Here is a 22627-nt window from a genome sequence, read left to right on the forward strand (position 1 = left end):
GTTAATATGATAATAAAAATGAGCAGAGATGCCTAAAAATAATGTGCTAAGCACTGAGGGTAATAATACGAAAATATGTGCTTCGGACGGATTGGGTGGCATGGAAAAACGTCAGCGAGAGTGTAAGACAATTAGTGTTCTCAGCCAATCGGTTTGGCACCGACCAGGTCACCACTTGAATCAAATTATTATTTGCATCATCATAACGTATGCGATTAGATCCACTCTGATCAACTGGTATCAGTCGAGAGTTCTTGCTAATCGTCTCGGTACCACCCCCACCCCATTTTCCTCCTCTGCCTGCTCGTCCATCCGTCCTACCCCACCGTCGTCGGATTGCCGTCATGTGGGCCGTAATCTAAGAGGAGGATGAATGGAAGCACTAAGGGTATTCGAAACGAGAATTTACGATTTCCTTACCGTAATCAACTATCTTCGCGTCGATCATTCACACCGAATATTCGTGTAGATCTACCATCGACATCAAATTCGATAGAGTTATCGAATTGCAATCCATCCACTACGCACCTGTCACGTTTTAATCCCTCACCGAGAACATCAACATCTTTGAGTGAGTTCCATTTAACAATTAATTTCACTTTTTTTCGAAAGCGAGTAGTTTTATTTGAAACTTGAGGATTTTACTCTAAATTGAATTAACCTCGGAGTTCTTACGTTCCGATGTGTGTTAAAGCATAAATAGTGATTTTTTCTGCATATATAAAGATTGATTTTTGCCCGAACATTCTGCTAGGTTTTTCTGGCAAGTTTTTAGGTGTCACTCATTACCTTCCTACAAAATTTGGAATCTTTTGCAAAAAGAAATTATGTTCGATGTAGCTGTAAATCTCGTATCGGAACATGTGTTTTACACGTCCTCCCAAATGTTGGTTTAGTCAGAAAACAGCTGTTTCATGAAGGAGTGTGAGAGAATCAATGAGAATCTCATGTTTGAGATTTAAGCGCTCACTTTCTGGTCCATTGCGCTGTAATGATCAATTCGAAAAAGCAAGTGCAGAAAAATCCGTGTAGTATGTTAGGATAGGGACGTTTTTTGGTAGATATAAAGAAACCACAAAGTTTATGGGCTATGACGCTCAATCTCAAATTTGTAAGAAAAGCACTATGGCTATGAAATGACCTGGTGCTCTCCGGCTTCATGAGTGAAAAAGTGAAGGATGAAAGACTGATCCGAAACGTTTGACTTCAACCGGACTTGATTCTGATAATGATTCAACAATTGAATAATGTTGCTGGCAGAATCTATCACCAAGAAAAGCTCTTATTATTCAAATGCCCCAAAAGACAGTTGGCTTTTATACCATTGGACGTATAAAGACATAGCAGGTTCTGCGACGATCATGTTCATCTTTGTCATTGGGCCATTATCTGTGGTAATCATTTATTTGCCACCAATTTCTCGGATTTTAATCTTGATCTTTTCCTATCAACTGTGACAGCCTTAGTTCACCATGCTTATTAAATTGTTATGGCAGAATTATGCTCAGTAACTTTCTAAATTTAGTTTATAAATTTTGTTCATATAATTATAATTTTACTACTCTATCTATGGCATTCATTAATCCACAATCCATCCTGTAAGTTTTTTATCAAAAGTACAGATGCCTTCTTTTATGTGTTAAAGGAAGCATATCACGAATCTGAGGTGGTGCGGATTTCAGGTGGAGTATTCTTATACGGGATCGTAGATTATGGGGAGGAGGGTGATTCCGTTCATTTCTTCCTAATTGCCGTAGAAAACGGCCCGGAAGATACGGCTTCGAGCGTTCCGGCGCATTATTTTCCACAAGGAGTTTGATTGGAGCGTGCCAGCCTTCTGCACACGCCGCATCTTCCAGACCGTTTTTTACGGCAATTAGGAAGAAACGGACGGAATCATCCTCTTCCCCATAATCTACTATTCCGTATAAGAGTACTCCACCTAAAATCTGTACCACCTCAGATTCGTGGGGTGATGCCTTTAAGTGCCTCCAACATTGCTGCACTATGTATGTTGATTGATTGCAACGGAAAATTTTATTCTTTGTTAGTTTCTAAATTTTCAACACCACCTCTAGAAAATCACTCAGATATTGGTTCCAATCGATGATTATTAAGGATATAAGTACTCTATGTTTTTATACGAGCATTCATCACCTCACCCCTTAGCGTTAACTACTTGATGTATTGATTAGATTGATCAAAAAATAATTGTGCTTATTCTTGTGCAGATAAGAAGACCTTCAAGATAAACGAACACTACTAAATAATATACTCTCCGTCTTCTCCGATGATCTCTCGAGTAATATCATAATTCAGTGTTCGAAAAATATATTTGCTTATTATCTGTTTTCATCCTTTTTTGCATTTTTAATTCCCGACAACGTTTTTCAAGCTGGTCAGCAAAGTTTGACACAATTTTCTATTAATGTTCTCCAGCGACATTCTTTTAAGAGCCCTGAAATTTTCCAAAGCAGCTATTCGAATCGATAGTAAATAAATCTTTCTTATAATAGCGTTTATCATTCTGCGGAACTGTAGAGGTTCGAGAAAAAGATTTTTTTGACAAAAACAGCAGAAAGAAATCGTTTTCTCGGTGAAAATGAAGATTTGGAACGAAAACTTGGAAAAATTGACTCTCATTTAGTATTTCACTAAATGTTGACCGCATATCCAAATACATGTGGTAGAATTTCAAGACGCTTGGGAAAATTCGCCAACTCACCTGTGCTCTGCCTTATTTGATGGAGGATTCTATCCTATTCTTTTATAAGATATTTATCTATTATTTTATCTCTTATCCTCTTTGTTCAGCAGAATTATAATCCAACACTTTTTGAGACCCTAATTTGTCACTTGTTTTATAATGACGTTTTTGAGAGCCGGTGCATGCGGCAAGAGGTTCCGTTGCCCGCGCGAATGTTTGAAATCGCCCAAGTGCCAACCAACCCTTTCATCCCTCCGCGGTGGTCGACAAATTGGTACCAGACTTTTCTGGGTGAATAAAAACACTGATTTGATATTTAGCCTACCCTCCGCGAGTCATCGCTTAGGCCAGTTACTAGTTCGTAAACCTCAAACGATTCTGAATTGAAATGAACGTGGGGGCGCATTCCAAGATTGAGGCCATACATTTTATCCTCTATCCTTCTAGATTTTTCGAACTTAGCATGATTTTGGATTTTTATAACACTCTAGTGTCTTTGAATGGTGATTCCCTGAAAGTATCTCTTTTTTTTATAGGATACAACCTATTTGCAGCATACATATTTATCCTTGTTATCATATTTGAAGCAACTTCGTATGCAGACGTTGAAAACGACCTAAATTTATGGATAGTGGTGATTAAAATAGAAATAGCGACCGATTTAAGGTAGTATAAACTTTAAAAAAAAACTTTTCATCGTCAACTCGGACCGATTTCCTCCACATTATTCTTCCGATCGCAATTTTTTTCCTTGTTATTGTTTTACATATAAATCCTTCTTTACTGAAAAGAAGACTTGTTTGTGCTTTATCAACGATTCCAATCAGACCCTACTTCTGTATCTTTATAAGTGCAAAAAATCTGTTCAATTATATCAAACTCTATTGTTCACATTTGTTTTTTTTTCTGTTTTCATTGTTCTACGCAGACGACTATTTTTTTCTGTTTTCATTGTTCTATGTAGACGATGCAAGCTCTCTCGAAGAAGTCAGAACTCTACTGGAAACAGATTACAATAAATAAGTGATGAGAAAGCGCCAGCTATGTAAACAAAAACTGCACTAAGATTTGATTTTACAAAAGATTCTGTTTAGAAATAACAATTTCCAATGTACAAATTCCTTTTGAGGTGATAAATTCGTTTTGCTTTTTAAAATCTGCTATGAAATCCGCCACAATGAGTGTGCAAGGAAAACGACAACTGTTTCTATCCAGTTTCTTTCAATTGGTTGATTTTTTCAAGGATGCCTTTTATGATACGACTAATAACTAACGCAATCCATAGAATAGTTCTGTGTTATAGTGTTATATTTTCATATATTTTTCAATAGTTGTATTTTTATACGAGTTCTTTGCACGCGAATTGACTGTCTGCCAAACAAATGGAAAACAGTAGTTGAAGTTGATGGTGATTACGCTCCAAAATAATCGTATAAGTATGTTTTTGTTGGATTTCTATGTCCTCCACAATAAATATTGCTTTAAAAATTGCGGATAATTATGTGGCAACTTAATAGCTGCAACAAACGTAAAACTATAACCACGATCGTTGCCACATATCCAAAGACGGATTCTAGCGTTCCGCATTAAATCTGTGGAGCAACATGGAATCCTGAAAACTCGGAATATGAAGCATTCAACTTCTTCTAAAGATATAAATGTAATTGTGTATAGGAAAAAGGATACATTACTTTAATGTAATTGTACATACAAAAAAAAAACTCGTAAGCAACAAGAAACAGCATGAACTCGTGCACAAGGTTTTTTTTTCCCCCTCAAACTAGTCATTATTCTTCTTTGGTGCATCAGCAATTATTGTTAAGCTAAAACTCGTTTGCTTTAAACATATAAATTGTAAAAAAAAGTGCGTCTTTAAAAAAGAATCGTAAGACCGAATTAGTCAATAGACTTCTGAAAAAACGAAAATTTTCTACAAATACAATAGCTTTAAATTTATCGAGTAGGTAATGTTGAATTCCGAGATATGAGAAGTTTAATGTTCCTTTGAAACATTTTTAAAATTATCGTGTTGGGAATTTTTTGAACTTTCAAGCCTACAGTGTTCATATTCTAATATTTCCACAACAAAAGCACTTCAATACAATGCTTGAGTGATTTACTAGGAATGGTAACGAAATCGCCGATTTTAACTGAGAATAAAATTTCACCTTACAATCAATCAATATACATTGTATTGCATGAGTGTCACCGTTGAACGAGAACATATAGGGGATGGATATTCCTGATCAGATTCCGCAAGGAGGACGGCTGATTACTGAGTATTATTTTAAAAAAAACGGCACAATTTTAGTGCATTCGAGTAGTTTTTAACTGATCGTTTAGGTTTTTTTTTTTTAAATTTGTTCTGTACTCTGTTGTTGTAAGCGCAGAAGAAAAGAAATCTCGGAAATCGGTGGAAGTTTTCAATCATTCCCCTTAGAATTGTGAAATTTGCTACTAGAATCATTTGTGCAATCACTTATCTGAGCTTCTGTGTTTTTTTTTTTAATTTTATCAATTTCTACACATATTCGCATTTACTTTATTTATTTTGTCTTCTGATCTTTAAACGGTCACTTATTATTACTGGCACATTATAATGTGAAACTATTGCTCTGTAAAGTTAATCTACCCAAATTAGTCACAATTTTTTTCGAAGGCAACCATTATTTTCGGCAATTTTTGACGTTACTCCAGAGATTTGTGCAATCTCTTCGCATTCATAATAGAAAACAAAAGTGATGCGTGTACAGCTGGCAGTAATACCAACAATTGTTTATGAAGAACCACTCGAGAATACACCGGCGTTGTTTTTCGTGGATCCTTGTGAACATTTGTCAGGTAATAATTCCGCACATCTAATTACAAAAATAACTACCTACAAGGTTGTCTTCGGTGATTTATTTCACATCTTAAGCAACCGTAGTGTTTTGTTCGGCTTGAGATTTGTTTCCACTTCACTTGTTTTTCCTCATGTTTTGACGATCGGTGCATCCAGAAACAGCTTTATCCAGTGTTCCTCAATCATTTTGTCTTTCATAGCTGTTCTATGCATGGATACGACCGGGAAGTGCAATAGCTGTTACAAAAAGACTCTTGTTTTATTCCCACTTTGCATGTTTCGCCGGAATCTGCTCTTCACAAAGTTTCAGATTCCTATTTTTATCCAAATTTTGTGCATGTCACTCAAAAAATTCTCTCGCGTTGGTTTGGATTTTAAAAAAAAGTATCTTGAGACGAATGGTATGCTCGTCAGGTTTAAGTTTGTGCAGATTTTAGGGGTATTTTTGAATAGTCTAATTTTTTGTGAAATAGAGAACAGAAGTCTGAACTGAACTCTGAGAAAAGTGAAACGTATATGTGCATTGTTTCGATATAGTCCATCGTTACAACTTCGTACCAAAACCAATTGATAACTGCTTTTGTCAACAAGCAACATACAAATCACACATCAGTCACTGTATTACCTCCTAAAAAAAAGCCAATTAAAAAAAAAACTACTCCTCGGTACTTGTTCATTCGCAATATTATTTCGACCGTTTTTTAAAATTGGATCGCGAATTTCTGATTTAATGTCGATATTTTTCATCTCTAGCTAACCTCATAGAGGCAAAATATCATATGACTTAGACAAAGTATAAAACCATACCATCTTGTGAGGTCAGCAAAATTCCCCTGTTTCCATAACCACAAACACCAACAAAAATATTCTGTACACTTTTTGAAACTTAGTTGGAAATCGTTTTTATAATGACTGTAGCAAAACACCTTATTCATAGAAAATCTGCTTTCCTAGGGAATAAGCGAAAAAAAAAACCACATAGAAAAGCTTTTAATGTTCAAAGGTTTAAAAATTTTCGATATTATGCTGGATAACATTAGATAATATGTAATACTGGATGTGATATTATATTCATAGTTTATAGTTTGCTGGAGACGAAATAGTAGATCCTGCTACGATTTTACTATCATATCGTATTGCACAAGCAGTTATGTGCCATATATCCTTCTTCCGGATCCTTGTCAAGGATATCGATCCAAAACCATGCATCACTCATCATGGTGATTCTATTCTATGAACACAGCCACCACCTGTGCACTGTGTATATGGGTAGATTATAACGGGAAATTCTAGGCTGCATTAGTTCATTGGTTCCACCGCTTTCGCCATCAAAAATATTGATTGGAATCTGTGATTTCGTGAGAATATTTAGGGAACAGATACTGTGGAATTGAAAATACGAATACTAATGTAAGATATTAGAAGAATCCAAAATACTATCAAATTCATCCATCGAACGCTATCACGTTCGATATTTTGACTGCTGTTTTTTATTAGCAATTTTCATTCTATAGAATTTTTCAACGACAGAAATTCTAGTCTTAATATGATATTTCTATGGTGCAGTTACATAACTTTACTTGTTTCTCGTTCGAAAATTCGACATTATCCGCGACTCAGTTACTGTTTTGTGGATCGCACAAACTTTAAATACCTTCAATTACAATCCTTTTCTGGTCGTTTAAATCTAAAATGAAATTGTAAAAAAATCGAAAGTGCTACCGAAAGAGCTGTAGTAATTTTTCTATAGTGATCTATATTTATTTATTTAGAAAGATGTGGCTATTTTTGCACCCATGTAGTGGAGAAGTTTGATCACTGGAAGATTTAGTTCAGTTCATACAAATATTATTGGAAGAACGAATATCTATAATTAGTGTGTGCAGCTGCTTCGTACATCCGCTCGTTTTTTCTCTTTCTTTCACTTGCAGATGAGACCTCTTAGAAAAGTGCAGTCTCAAAAAAGTGCTTGTTTGAATACAAATTTGATATAGTCATAAAATTAAGAATACGATTTGTTGCTATAATTATTCCACTTGGAATTGTAGAGTTCTACTGGCGCATGATGTCAGACTTTGCCAACCATGCTCAGCAACGTTACTGGTGAAGGGGAATGCTGGAAAGATGTTGCAATTGCAATTGAGCATTTTTTTAAAGCACCTTAAGATTACTTAAAAAGTGCGAACGATCAATCATTGAATAAAACGAAAGATATGTCAGAAAATTTTTGTTTTTCAGGAAATTCTTTCTATTTACTCAAGAATGAACAGAATTAAATTTTTGCCATGAAAGTAGATTGATTAGTTGTAAACACTAATATCTGTGCTGTTAAACTCCATTCCCGAAAACACACCTTCGAAGTCATCGTGCTGCGATGATTCTAGTTTTCAAATCCACAGTATTCATAAAGGATAAGGGATAAAGTGTCTGGCGTTAATCAATCCGCTTCGGATGCCCCCCCCCCCCCCCCCCACCTTCACTTCAATTGAGAACCATTTGAGGTTCAACAACATGTAACTGGCCTATACAATGAGTTGCGGGGGCTGGCCGATGTGTCAAATCAGTGCTTTTATCCTCCCAGACAAGGCTGGTACCAATTTATCGACACCGGAGGGATGAAAGGCTTGGTGAGCACTACGGTGGATTCGAACCTCCGATCGATCGTGGAGGAAGCGGAACCGGAATCTAACCGCTACACTACATCCGCCCTACAGTATCCATATTCTAAATATTCCCAAGTAAGTAACACTTGGACAGCGTATCTGAGTAACGTTCTATGGGTGGTGCACAAAATTTTGACATAAACTGAGAGAAAAATTCTCTGTTACAACAAATCACACATAGTGCAGCAGGCTGGGGTGTTAAACGAGAACACATGTTTGGCATGAATACGTTTGGTCAGAATCCGCTCCATAATTTAGAGATTGATTGATGTCTTAAACAGCGATACGATAACGACAAATCGTTGTGAAGACCTACTAACTTTTGGTCATCAACCAAATGCGAAACATGCACTTAATCTCTTTTTGGATATTCGACTATTAAGAGCTTTCCTATATTTCTTTCACGTTTGTTTTTGTTCTAAGAACGCTGATTATCGAATGACGGAGTTTGTTGCGGCAGTCAACGGAAAAGAAATCCTCAACTAACTTTCAAGAATTCTTCAAAATTTTCTTGAGAATTTTCGAGCCCTCGTTCATTCCTCAAAGGCTGCCCTCATCATTTTGCCAATGACTATCAACAGCTACTTGTTCTTACATGATGAAGCTCCAGCATGCAAAGCAAATGAAATTCGTGATGTTTTTGGTTCTGAGAACGAATGATATTTCTGCCGAGCTACTCAGATGACTTGGTTTCACACTTTGGACGGGTCATATGCATTTTTCTGAGGTTAAGTAATCAGAAAAAGAGGAACAAGCAAACTACATTTGAATTTCTCACAACTTCCAAAAGGACAGATGCTGAGAATAGTACAAGTCATCTCGTGATGACTTTTCAAATGCCGAGGAAAATGTTGGTGTTACATAGTATTACTTAGATTTGATGTAACCATAAACATTTCGAGCAGGTAATTTTTAGGAAAAGATGGCTAATTTTGTACATTACTTCTTAATTAATTCTTTGTTTTTTGCCTCAACATTTTCCTATTTACGATTATAATTCTGCATCTTACTTTGCGTACATCTAGATCTACATCTCTCGTAGCGGTATCACGCAAAAATTCGAATATTCACGAGATTTCCGCAGCAAATGAACCCGTCGCTCAGGTGCTTATCTCATCAACATCCGGAATAACCGTTTCTCCTTCAGCTTTATCCTATATGACTCCAGAACCATCGGCAGCTAGTGAACCAGATCTCTACAAAGTTCCTTCTACATCAGGAAAGTGCAAGTAATCCTACCAGAATAATTGAGAAACAAAGAGATGTCTGCAAAAAAAATTACATCAAGATGTTGGTCTTAGGACGATTTTTCCATGAAAAAAAAGCTGCTACTCGTACTGTGTTTATAGCTCGTAACTACCTCGATGTGAGGAGGAATGCTCCCATTAGGGAGGAACAAGAGAGTCAAATCGAATCACAGAATCAGAGCGCCATCGAAGAAAGTAGTTTGAACTCATAACGCTCTTCAACTATTACTTTTGCATACCTATACGTCATAATTCTTATCGATTCAACTTTCTTCCCAAAGCAGGGAAAATTATTAGTGAAGTCTGTTTAATAATTGTGAAAATCATCGTAAATGTACATTTCAGGGGAAAAAAAAAACTATTCGACCATTTCAACGGTTTTCGTGGAGAAAAAAATTAGAATTCTCGAATCTACAAATTTGTCCTTTCTTGTTAGTTTTCTTTTCCAACTAGGCACTTTTTTTGCTCAAGTGACTCATCAAATTTCATAATAAAGAATTATGTAATGTATCCACAATCCACCTAGTATCCGAGATTAGAACAACTAAAGGAATATGATGGTTTAAACTCTTCTATTCCATTGAAAAAAAATCTATCTAACGCTTATACTATATAAATTACTTCCTGCCATTTTGTTCTTATTCAACTTCTGAACACAAATAAATATTTGAATCATTATTACTAGTCTAATTTAAAAATAACCCTTAAAAATTATAATATTCACAAAACCTCCGTCATGGGATCCTATTTCCTAGCCCATCAATCACATCGAGTGCATGTTCATCTATTTGAACTTGCAACTCAATCAGAACTCACTGCAACGTTTTTATTTTCGAGGAAAATTGAGTGAGATCGCATTGCACGGAAAGTTTCAGTGTCAGTTTGCTACGTCATATCACCGTGAATAATTCTATGCTTGACTTGCAGTATGTAGCAGAACAGAAATCAAATGTTAATTTTGGAAAATCTTGAAACTACCATATTAGACTCAAGAAACTCGCAGGGAAATAGAGTAAGAAGAATAGGTATGTGGAACTATGTAATTGGCGACAAAAATTTAAAAAAAAAAGATTTTCTGCTCCCTACACATATTTCTAATAAATTTTATAGAATATTTTAGATGCTACACCAAAAGCGAAACATGAAACGGTGGTCAACTACGATTTTGCCGATGATCCCATGCCACCGAACACGTGCTGTTGTGGAAAAGTCAAAATACAGGTATAGTGGAAGCATTTGATTCGGACCCGCATACACTTTAATGCACGTTATGTTGAGAATTTGAAAAAAAAATGGGCAAAACAAAAGACATTTTTGTCGCCTCAAAAATGCGGAAGTCATTTCACTTATTCGAAGCTGCACTGAAAACATGAAATGAAGGAAGAATTGTGTGCCAAATACATAACACCAAATCCTAACAAATCTTAAAAAACTGAATTTCAGGAGGCATCAAAATGGTTAAATGATTAGAATTATATTCTACTTGATTTTTCTGACAGATTTCTACTTCAAAATCTACAAACTATCAAAATAAAGCAGATGTTAACACGAGAATCGTGGACTTTTCATAAACCACCACTAATTTCTATACGATATGAAAATAACCTATCTACCTTCGAGAATTTTAAAATTTGAAGGAATCAGGGAGGCTGCAATCAGTTTTTGTAAGGATTTTTAAATGTTTTTCATTTTTTCTTTATTCTCAGCCACTGAGACAGGTATTTCGAACAAAAAAAAAACTCTCGGAGAATACCAACTTCCCAAACGACGCAAGATAGAGAAAGTACTTATCAAATAGAAAAGGTTCAGGAAGTTGTTGTTAACAAAAGGAAAGTATTTCCAATTCCAATTTTGTGGCTGAAATCCGAGGTTCGCGAACAATGGACCCATGGAAATATCCATCTTCTTCATTCTGGAAATTTGTTCATGAAAGTAATAGAAAATTAACTCTTTTTAATTTTTTGTTGCTTCCGCCGTCTTTTCACCTTTTCGCCTTTTCATCATCAATATCTCTCCTCCTACTTTCCCTACTTTTCTTTCTTTGCTCTCTATAATGTACTTCCATCATCATATTTTTATATTTTATGGACTGATTCGCTTCTTCATACATATGTCATATTGAAATGCTAATAAATTGGTCAGTCAGCAATTCAAATGGCTAAGAAAGCTCAAAGAAGATGAATGCTCTAATGGATTCCTCTTAGAATATGAAAGACATCCGAACAATTCTTTCTGCCGTCGAGTTTAACAATTGTTCCAAGGAATGTATGCCATTTTTTTTGCTTACTAACAAAAACACTCTATATCAGCAGTAATCCATCATTTAAATGCTTGATGTCAGACTAATTTGTGTAAGATCTCCTAATCAATAAATATGTGGGCGATTGAATATCGCAACATTGTGGCAAAGACATTCCTAGGATCACTGAATAACTCCAAATAATAAAATGTATAGCAAGTAAGGTAGGCATTGTATGAATATGCAATGAATTTTTTTTTTGATAGCTTAAGATTGTATCGCTATATAAATGCATAACTTTATAAAGTATGTTTTTTCCTTTGATTCTAAGAGAAAACTCTTCCTGCGTGTAGATCTTTTGAGTATGCATGGATTTCTTAAGAAAAAAAAAGTTTTTGTACTTCAAATCCTCCTAAAGCAAACCAAACATATCCTATAAAATTGTTTCAATTTAAAGAGAACAAATTAACATGCACGAACTTTCTAGCAAGCTAAAAATGATAATATATTTACGCACATATTTCTTTCTTCTAGATTAAGCCTGCGTCCTTATTTTAAATAAGCCCTTTACGAGGTTGATAGCAGAGTTTATTCATTTTATTATTTATTTGTTTCCTCTATTGCCTACCCTGCCTTACTTGCTAAAATTAAAGAAGGTCTCCTTCTTGGTCCCTATGAACCAAGTGCAAAGTTAATCTAGAAAAACAAACAACAACTACGCTAGTTCCTTCTTCTACTTCTTGTTATGCCCAATTTATTTCGTGAGGTAATTTATGTTATAAAAATCATAGCGCAACATAAATCTACCCTACTCGAAATGCGTAAAATTTACAGTAAGAAAATAACAGTTGGGAAATTAAGGGATGTTTAATAGTTTCGCTTCAAAAAAGCTATTAAACATTGTCCGTTATTTAAACTATATTTATAAACTAAATATGACTACAACTATATTTATTTATAAAAAAAAAGTCCATAACAACAAAGAAATACAATTCTTTGTATGCCATTCATTTCTCAGAGAAGTACAAGGGATTAGATCAGTCACTCAGGATATGAATTACCAGGATTGCAGTGCACTTGAAAAAAACGCTTTCATGTGTATATCTCCTGTATTCATCAATCGTCCTACCTTCAAAACGTCAAAAATGTAAGCACAATAGGAAATGTAAACATCCCCTCAAATTAAGTTTCGGCTGTTCGCTTAAATTCTGCGTCAACTCCCTACAAATTTTCTGCGCTACAATTTCGTCTCTGACCATGGCACGACGTCTTGCAGATATTTTTTTCTTCTTGTTTTCGTTTTCTTTTTTGGAAAACAGCACGGGTACGACGCAGCTGGTAAGAGGTTCCGCTGTGACGATACTGTCAATGATTCGAAAACGCCGTAGAGCGAACCAAACTTTCATTCTTCCGGAGTGAATAAGTTGGTGTCGGACATATCTAGGAGGATAAAACATTGACCTGATACATTGGCTAACCCCGTGAGTCATTGTATAGACTGGACACGCGTTGGTAATCCTTAAAGGCATCACCCTACGAATCTCAGGTGGTGCAGATTTCAGGTGGAGTATTCGTATACGGGATAGTAGATTATAGAGAAGAGGGTGATTCCGTCCATTTCTTCCTAATTGCCGTAAAAAACGGAACGGAAGTTACGGCGCCGCACAAGGCTGGCGCGCTCCAATCAAACTCCTTGTGGAAAATAATGCGCCGGAACGCTCGAAGCCGTAAACCCGTATATTCCGGGCCGTTTTCTACGGCAATTAGGAAGAGATGAACGCCCTTCACCCTTCTCCCCATAATCTACTGTCCCCGTATACGAATACTCCACCGGAAATCCGTACCACTCCAGATTCGTGGGCTGATGCCTTTAAATGACTCGTGAGTCGAAGTAAACGCGTTGGCGCATCCGATGCGGATTGAACCACGCCGTGCACTTTATCCTCTTCCCTCCATGCAGGAAGGAATGTGGACGTAAAGAGAATGTTTGCGATGATACGAGCGTTAGAGCTATCACATGGATATTTTTATGGTAAGTGGCGGAGCTCGAAGCAGTTGTTCGAAACTAGGTGCCTCAACGAGGTGTGCAAATAATGATCAGTTTGAATAATGGCTAGCCGTGGAGCATCGCGAAGACAAGCTGTGACCCTTTGACAGTAATGTGAAGAAAACTCGTGGAGAAGTACACGAAGATCATGAACGGAAAGTAAGATGAAGGAATTTCCGCTAACAAAACAGTTCATAGTATCATTTTTTTGTTACTTACTATTTTTTTGTAACATTCGACAGCAAAACACAAGCTAATTTAATCAACTCAAAAATGACTTGAATTTCATGGATAATGTGACAGAGAACAGAATTGTAGAAATATATTAATGGGATACAATCTTAGCTCACCTGACAGGTAATGCAATCTCAATATTTTTCAACGGATTTCTTTCAGATGGGTTGCCGGATAGTGGCAACATGCTCGTTGTTGGCCATTATTGCCAATGCAGTCCTCTACTTCTTTGGCATTCCACGCTTAGGACTTAGCGGAACAATCGAGATCGTCTTGCTCATTATCGACTTCCTCACAGTCTTTTTTCTATTCCTAGGACTTTCGAAACATCGGGCTGGATTACTCAAGCCATACTTGTTTTTCAATGTATGCTCCTTTTTTCTGTCATAATTCCATATATCTCGATATAAAAAAAACATTTCAGTCTCTATGGACATTTTGCCTTTGCCTACTGTTGCTAGTTTGTTTGTGGAAAATTATCAGGGGTGGAGAACTCTCTAATAATATTCTCTCAAATCTACAAAATATTCGAGCACAACCAACGGAAGAGCCAGAAGACGACTACCATCGTCGGATACATCCAACTAACTCGGTTTCTGCTGGAGGTGAGAATTTTTCTATTTCATGTTCGATATTTCTATGGTAAGAGAAGCTAAAAGGATGGTTATTTGCTTTTTTTCTCTTCCAAGCACAAGAAGGCATGTACGTAGAGGAAAATGGATATAATTAATGAGTTCCTTTTTGAAAACTAGACTACGAAGTTGCCTGAAAAACTGCAAAAGGTCATCCGACAAAATGCGGAATATATTGTTTAGTCGTTGTTTCTTGTAAAATTCTTTTTGTTCAAGTAATAATATACATAATCATTTTCTGGTCAATCCAGTAGATACATAATTGTGAAGATAAAGGCCCGAGGTGCATGATTTTCCACTCGAAAGCACATCTTCGAGGCTATCGCGAAGGGATTTTTCGAATTTTGGACATTGGAGTACTTATATCCTCAAAAATCATCGATTCGAATCACTACCTGAGTGATACTCCAAGGGTGACGTCGAGAACTTGAAGGCAGACTTAGCATAAAATTTCCCGTTGGAACCAATCGATATACATGGGGCGGGAATCTTGGCGCCGTTAAACGAGAACACATAATGTGTGGATTGGATAGTCCTGATAAAAATGCGAGAACCAAATGGTTGATTAGGAAGAATTGTGAAAGATACTAATTTAAATATCATCAAAATGTTTTTAGCTAATCCTTGTATGTCTCTTGTTTGGTTTTCTATTTTTGCGAAGTTTCAAACTACAACAAATCAGGTCACATTCTTAAGCAGCATTGTCATCGCTGATAGAGAAGAATCAGGATTAGAATCCGAGAAATGAATGGCAAATAAACGAATACCACAAGTAAATGGTACACTGACGACATGTGCATGAAAATCGTCGCCAGACCTGTTGTCCCTGTCTAGTCTCTGGTGATACAATCCTTTATGGGTCCAATGTGCAAAACTCTATTTCTTTTTGGGAATTTGAAATTTAATGATTCCTCTATATAACAGACTCTATTAGAAGCATCATTCGACTATTGAATCAGTGCTGGGATCAAATCTAGTTGAAATGAAACGTTTCGGATCAGTCTTTCAGCAATTCTTCACTCCCAAAGCTGAGGAGCAGAAATCATATCGTAACCTCAATACATACCGTGACGATTTCTACGCTTATATTTTGCTTGTTTACTATCTCATTGTTTACGTCAATCTTCAACAGCTCATTCATGCTGTGGATTCTGATCCAAGTTGTCAACACCATTTTAATATTGCACTCGCCTTAACGAGGGGACTACTGGTATAGTATATATATATATATATATATATATATATATATATATATATATATATATATATATATATATATATATATATATATATATATATATATATATATATATATATATATATTGATTTCTTGCAATTGGAAATCAAATGCGAGCTTAGTTTGGGAGTATTCTCGGATAGAAGCGCTTTTTTCTCCATAAATCAAGAAAACCAAGGATTTTACGGAATATGAATCTCAATTTCAACGTTAGAAAAAATGTATTGTGGCTATGAAATGATTGATGCTCCTTAGCCTCATGAGTGAAGGAAATACTAGAAGACTTATCCGATGTTGGCAGAATCATATGAGAAGGCTTTAATATTCAAACGCTCAAAAAAAAAAAAAAAAAAAAAAAAAAAAACAGAAATCTTATAACAACAGAAAACCAAACAAAACAAAAACTTGGAACATTTAATTGGGAATATTTCTAGGATATCAAAGTTATGTGGATGTTTGTAGTATTCACTAATACGCAATTCATCTTCTTAGTTCTTATCAAGAGCACGAATGCCGTGTTTTATGGGTGAAGTGCCGCCAGGACTGCTGCACTATGCATATTGATTGATTGTGACTTGGAATTTCATGCTTGGTTTTTATAAATTTTTATCACCAACTATAGAGTATCACTCAGGTATTGGATCCAATCGATGAGTTTTAGGGATATGAATACTCCAAAGTCAAAATTAAAAACATCCTAACATGACAACTTCGAAAACGTGTTTGGAAGGATGCATTGGAAATTTCGTACATCACGTTCACATATGTTAATTGCTGGATACTATAAAAGTTTTGCTGAAACAAACAAACTTAAGATAACAACTAGACGGCGGTTCCAGTGCGGATAATGAATTTAAACAAATGAAGACAGATACAGAAAGAACATTCGTACATTCAAGTCTACCATTTCCATCGAGTACTAGTAGTGAACTGGTATGAACAAATAAAAAACAGTGGGAAAACAAACAACGGCCTTCCCAGAAATCTAGTCCTTTTCAAAAAAAAAAAAAAGAATCATGCAACGAACGATCCCGTCGAGATGCGTTCCTCTTCACAGCTCCGCTCCTCAGAGATACTCGAACTTCGTTGTGGGACCTGATATTGTGGTTTACAAGAGATCCTTGAACATAGTGTCATGTCATCTGAGAGCGACTTGTGCGCCGGCCCGCAGAAGCGAAGTGGGACTTGCACGACGAGAGCATCCACTTGTCCCACGCGCTCGGAGTATCCGAAAACAGCAGACGGCCAACGCTCTGGATCTCTTTAAATGCATCACCTCACGAATCTGGAGTGGTAGAGGTTTCAGCTGAGCTATGCCTATACGGGGTCGCAGATCTTGGGGAAGAGGGTCTATCTCTTCCTAATTGCCGTAAAAAATACAGCCCGGAAGATGCGGTGCATGCACAAGGCTGGCACGCTCCAACAGAACTCGTTGTAGAAAGTTGCGCCCCGGAACGATCAAAGCCGCATCTTCCGGGACGTTTTTTACGGCGATTAGAAGAAATGAGCGGCACCCCACCCGTTTCTGCAATCTGCGATCCCGTACAGTCTTTGACCATCGGAAATCCATATCACGTCAGATTCCTGGGGTGATGCCTTTAAGAAGTGCTATCGTATCGCTACGATAAGGTCGGAAATTATTTCATTACTGTAACATCCTTTAGAGATTAGTAGAAACTTTAGATCGAAACAAGGCGAATTACTGGACAAAGCTGTTCATTCTTCAAACATTTCCAAGTTGATAGAAGGCGAAAATTCTCCTATTTTTATGTAATAATATATTTATTTTGGGTTTCAGTGGTTAATCCGAGTCCATTTTTTTTTTGTTTCCTCACTCCGAGGAGAATTTCCTTTAGCTTCTCTAATGCTTGTGACTTCAATTTTATCGCTATCCTTCTAAAAACTTTCAGAATCAAGAGTTTGGAGTATCTAGCTGTGCCTAAGAACACTCTTAAACGTTAACAACTCTGTTTTCGCTCCATTTTCTTTATCTTTATTTTTCTCATCTGTATTTTTGGTAAGAGACAAAGAGCAGCAACATTTCGTACATCAGTGCTCAGAAGGATTGCTGAAGGTGAAAACGTGATTGTCGATCGATTCTTCGTGTAGTAATCCATCAATCGGGTGATAAATGCCTCTGTCACTTATGCTGTGATGACTGTGATTGACCTGCAAAACGGTCAGTTGTGCGGTGAATATCTCGAACATATATCCTTTAAACTGGACAGAAAGGAGCTATTCACAAGATTTTCGGGATTAATATAACACATTTGAAGAAAAAAAAACTCCTTGAGATCAGCTTTTTTTTAGTTTTCCATGCTCATCTTCGTCTAGCCAGGTGCCATATTTTTCTTGTTTGTTCTTTTCTTTTTTGGAAAATTCTAGGACTGATTGGACCTTCTCTTTCGCAATTAATCTTCAAGTGATGTACTCATATACGTACTCTGTATATGAGTATATCACTTGAAGATCTTTCAAGGGGTATTTTCAGGCAGACGGACAACATTGTTATTGACCTTTATTGAGTGACTTACTTGACTTAATCAGCGGGCTGATGTCATCGCCTGACGCGATTACCCGCATCTTCCCCGAGGTGTGCCGTCCTTGAACACAGCTCTGCCCAACCTTCTCGATCTTCTGCGAAAGCTTGCACAGAATCAATCCATTCGTCGCTCTTCCATATTCTGCGAAACCTTACGTCTCGCCTGAACTGCCTATCCACGTGTCATCCGCCGGTATACCACATCAATTTCTGCGTAAAGATCTTCATTGTGACATACCCTAGGCCAAAAGTAGCCAGGTAGCCGTCTAAGCAGCTTTCGTTCCGTGCAGTCAAGCCTCTCCATAACCGTTGATGGTGCTGCCCAAGTCTCCGATCCGTACATCACGATGGGGCGAATTGCGGATACGTAGACTCGCAGCTTGACTTCGTTGGTGATGGGGGTCGACCACTGGCATTTCGTTATGGAGTTAAATGCAGAAGTGGCCTTAGCGCATCTTTGCTGAACATCTCTCTCGTAGCTGCCATTGTTCTTCAGCGTACAGCCTAGGTAACAGAACTCATCGACGAGTTCTATCGGTTGTCCGTCCACCCTGATTCCCGTTCGAGGTCTCGAAGAGATCCACATCTGCGTGCATTTATCAGGGTGTAGGCGTAGTCCATAGGCTGCAGCCAGCTTCGATACAAGATTGACAACATGTTGAAGTTTCGTACTGCTTTCCGCGAATATAACAACATCGTCGGCGTACTCGAGGTCAGTCAAGGGGCACCCAGATGGTGCTAAGACAATGTCGGCAGGACACTTGGTCGACTGTTCTTCGCATAATGTCGTCGATTGCGAAATTGAACAGGAAAGGTCCTGCCACTGCCCCTTGTCTTACTCCATTTACCACCTCAAACGGTGTTGTACATCCGGCTGGTGTTCGAACTGCAGCAGTTGTTCGTTGATTGATGTCATCAAGCAAGCGAACGAATTTTCCTGGTACTCCATCGGCGCTCAGCGCGTTGAGAAGACGGCTTCAAAGTCCAGAAACGCTAGTTGCATTGGCTTCGAATACCGCTGCCAGATTTCGATCACTCTCCGGACGATGATACACCTGGTCAATCGTAGATCGGCCAGGACGAAAGCCAGCTTGCTCGTCGCGCGTTGTTTCTTCGCGATGTTTAATGAGTCGGTCCAGGATAATGCGCTCCAATACCTTGTAACACAAATAACACGATAATAAAGAGATTCCTCGATAATTCCTGGGGTCCGTGACGGATAACTTCTTGTGGAGGGGAATTATGATAGCGTGTCTCCACGAATCAGGTATCCTTTCGTCTATCCATATTGAACGGATGATCTTTGTCATCTCACGAATCCCAGACGGAGGAAGATACTTTAGCATTTCTGCGCTAATCCCTTCGTCTGCACCAGATTTTCCATTCTTCATTTTTTGAATACAGACCAGGACCTCCGACACGGTCGGTGGCTCCTCGTTAACCGCGTATGTCGGTCTATGGACGTGTTCGAGTTCAGGGGCTGACGGTGCTAGCCGGTTCAGCAAGGTCTTGAAGTGTTCCTTCCAAATTGGAAGGGTTGCTTCACCGACAGCTACCCCATTGACAGTGTTGAGGACAAGGGAACATCTTTTCATTTTGCCGCTATACTGTTTTAGTAGAGCATAGGCTTTCCGCGGGCTCCTGTCCTCCCACGCCTTCTCAAACTCCATCGCTCTTGACTCCACTCGTTATCGCGGTCTTGTTGCAGTTGACGACGCAGCTTCCTTCTAAGATGTTTTTCCTGGTTGAAGTCACCAGCGCTGCGCGCGACACATACAGAATTGTATGTGGATTTTGTTTCCGCAGATGCAAAGGCAAACTTCTTCTGCGGCAATAGAACCGGGAGCGTTTCCCTTGCAGCGTCCTGGATGCACTTTGTGAAGGAATCCGCATCGCTAAGCTTCTTCCTTGTCCGTACTCCAACATGAATAGACACACGTTGGCGGAATTTTTTTCTGCATTCATCGTCTTTCAGACCTGCCATGTCGATTTTCGGTTGGAGAGGAACTCCTCGGTTTCTCTTGTGGAACGGTGTCTTGAAGCTGAAAAGAACTGGACGGTGGTCAGAGTCGAACGCGACGTCCAAAACAGCTCTAGATTTCCGGATATCTGACTGAGGAACCTCGCCAGAACGTAGTCGAGCTGAAGTTTAAGAGTCCTCATCTTCCGCTAGCGCTGCTCTTTAGGCGTTAAAAGGGTTGACCCCTGCCACGTGAGCTGATGGCGTCGATGATTCCTCTTAAACGTGGAAGCGATGATGAGGCCCGTCTGTTCGCACAAGTCGACCAGACGGTCACCGTTGTCCGACGTGCGCTCCGCTGCATAGTACCATTTTCCTAGCACATCGGATTCATTTGCGTCGATTCCGACAATGACCACCTGCTGGCTTGGTATTTTAGACATTAACGCATTGAGTTCATCATAGAAGGCGTCCTTACTGTTGTCCTCAGCAGTTTCCGTAGGTGCGTGAGCACTTACGATCTAGAGTTTACGTCCTCCGCGATTCCGCAGTCGTAAAAAGGCGCATCTAGACGACGTTGAGCCAAATTCCTCCACCAGGTTCTTGTAATCGTTCCTCACAGCTATTGCGCAGCCACCTACTTTGTTCTCATCAGCATATATATGTATATGGTGTAATTTTCGATGCTGATGACGGGCCGATCTCTCATGCGTGTTTCCTGCAGTGCAGCAAAAGGCACACAGAGATATCGCAGAAGACTAGATAGAGCGGCTTGTTGGAGTTCACTCGATAGTGTTCGGCAGTTCAGCGTGACGAAACGAATGGTTGTTGCCAAAGATTCCATGCTCCCTTCAGGCAGTTGACCTTTCAGGTTATGGGCTTTGGCGGTGTGCTGGACGACAGAACCTTTTTGCAATGTATGGGAAGCTTTCGCCATATAACAGTGCAGGTTATATAGCTCGTACTTTCCCAATGCGTACACTCGAACGCCTGATTCCGTTTAGTTAAAGCAGGTCCACCACGTGCAGGTAGCAATCAGACTCGTATACGCGGCCCCTATTGATGAGTGCTGGATTTTTGAGTAGTAATGAAAGGGATGGGAAATTCTTGGAATGTTTCAAAGAACGTAATTAATCATCGTTCATTGACGATGAATTTTAGGCTTCCAACCATTCTCTACGATTTAAAACTCCTGAAAATCATCTGTTTTCCTTGAAATTTCCTCCAGTTCTTTCAACATTATTGAATAGCAGTAACACGGAAGCAACTGTGTAGTCGAAACGTGTTCAACCGGATTAACGCGACGCGCCCGCTGTCCCCGAGAAATAAACGTCACGCTATCCCACTTGAATACCTTCGACCCCGACGTAAATAATTAAATAGTAGATATTAATGAATAAACAATATATAGTACTTGAAAATAGTTGCGTGTATGCTCGGTTTCAGTTTGCGACAGCTTCCATTTAATTCATAACTGTTATTTTTTCAGTTTCCTACCTCGTGACAGCCGCAGTGATGCTTGGTCTCGTCACTATTATTGTCATCGACAGTTTCTTCATACATATAGTCTATCGAACATTCCATTTCTTCGCTTATCAGGAAGATAAGGCTAAGGAGAACCGAAATAATCAAACATCGACGACAACATTATGAGAAAAAAATACTCGATATACAGCGCAAATATAGTTCCATTCTTAACGGTGGCTCTCGTCCTATGAAATTCTAACCGAAGAGGTGAGACTTACGGTTGGGTGATTTTCCTCGAATATTGGATCTGAGGAAAACTACTTAAAATGATTCGGTTGACGTCCATTAGCTTTCCTAGCACGGCGATAAGTAGCTGCCACGATACACATCCAAACAAGCTGACGCGGCGCGTCCGTTATGGCGCGTGGACGCGTCGCGTGAGCTCGGTTGAGAGCGCGTGGTGTCGACTATATAGCTCCACATTTTTAGTCCCTTGGCATTAGGAGTATACAGCAGTCTCACTTCTTACGTGCTGTTCATGTAGGATATGCAACAAAGCAGCCCAAACGATGATATCCACGGATGTGTTGATGTTTGTCCAATATCCTAGAGATCTACATAACGAAACCAATTTCTCGGGGTTCTCACTGGAAAACTAACATTTCAAATGATATTTAACAATTTTGAACAACGGTTAGCATCGCTTCTACCGATGGTCATCACACACTAACCATTTTTAGCACGTCTGCAAAGGTAATCCGAATCGGAGACATCTAACAACCTCTTCAAATCAAATCTGTAGTCATCCCT

At 38.4% G+C, this 22627-nt stretch overlaps 4 protein-coding genes across 5 annotated transcripts; 1 reads left to right on the plus strand and 3 right to left on the minus strand.

The window, feature by feature from the left end:
* Positions 1 to 369: 369 nt before the first annotated feature.
* RB195_021771 (uncharacterized protein) lies at positions 370 to 22003 on the plus strand (the record flags this gene model as incomplete). Of its 2 annotated transcripts, none has more annotated exons than XM_064208665.1 (5): positions 370 to 571; positions 10580 to 10680; positions 14142 to 14345; positions 14404 to 14584; positions 21840 to 22003. In XM_064208665.1, 5 exons carry the CDS (start codon positions 370 to 372, stop codon positions 22001 to 22003), a joined length of 852 nt encoding a protein of 283 aa, XP_064064546.1. The 2 variants fall into 2 exon arrangements, with proteins under 2 accessions (XP_064064546.1, XP_064064547.1); XM_064208666.1 differs by lacking the exon at positions 21840 to 22003 and adding an exon at positions 15621 to 15827 and having other exon boundaries at positions 14404 to 14571.
* Positions 18563 to 18976, minus strand: RB195_021772 (uncharacterized protein; the record flags this gene model as incomplete). Its single annotated transcript, XM_064208667.1, has 1 exon — positions 18563 to 18976. The coding sequence occupies one exon, from the start codon at positions 18974 to 18976 to the stop codon at positions 18563 to 18565; it is 414 nt and encodes a 137-aa protein (XP_064064548.1).
* RB195_021773 (uncharacterized protein) lies at positions 19368 to 19985 on the minus strand (the record flags this gene model as incomplete). Its single annotated transcript, XM_064208668.1, has 1 exon — positions 19368 to 19985. The coding sequence occupies one exon, from the start codon at positions 19983 to 19985 to the stop codon at positions 19368 to 19370; it is 618 nt and encodes a 205-aa protein (XP_064064549.1).
* RB195_021774 (uncharacterized protein) lies at positions 20003 to 21934 on the minus strand (the record flags this gene model as incomplete). The annotated part of the gene is made up of 3 exons (XM_064208669.1): positions 20003 to 20532; positions 20688 to 20871; positions 21848 to 21934. 3 exons carry the CDS (start codon positions 21932 to 21934, stop codon positions 20003 to 20005), a joined length of 801 nt encoding a protein of 266 aa, XP_064064550.1.
* Positions 22004 to 22627: the final 624 nt, after the last annotated feature.

This window comes from Necator americanus, chromosome X, assembly GCF_031761385.1.
Source record: "Necator americanus strain Aroian chromosome X, whole genome shotgun sequence".
Classification (NCBI taxonomy): domain Eukaryota; kingdom Metazoa; phylum Nematoda; class Chromadorea; order Rhabditida; family Ancylostomatidae; genus Necator; species Necator americanus.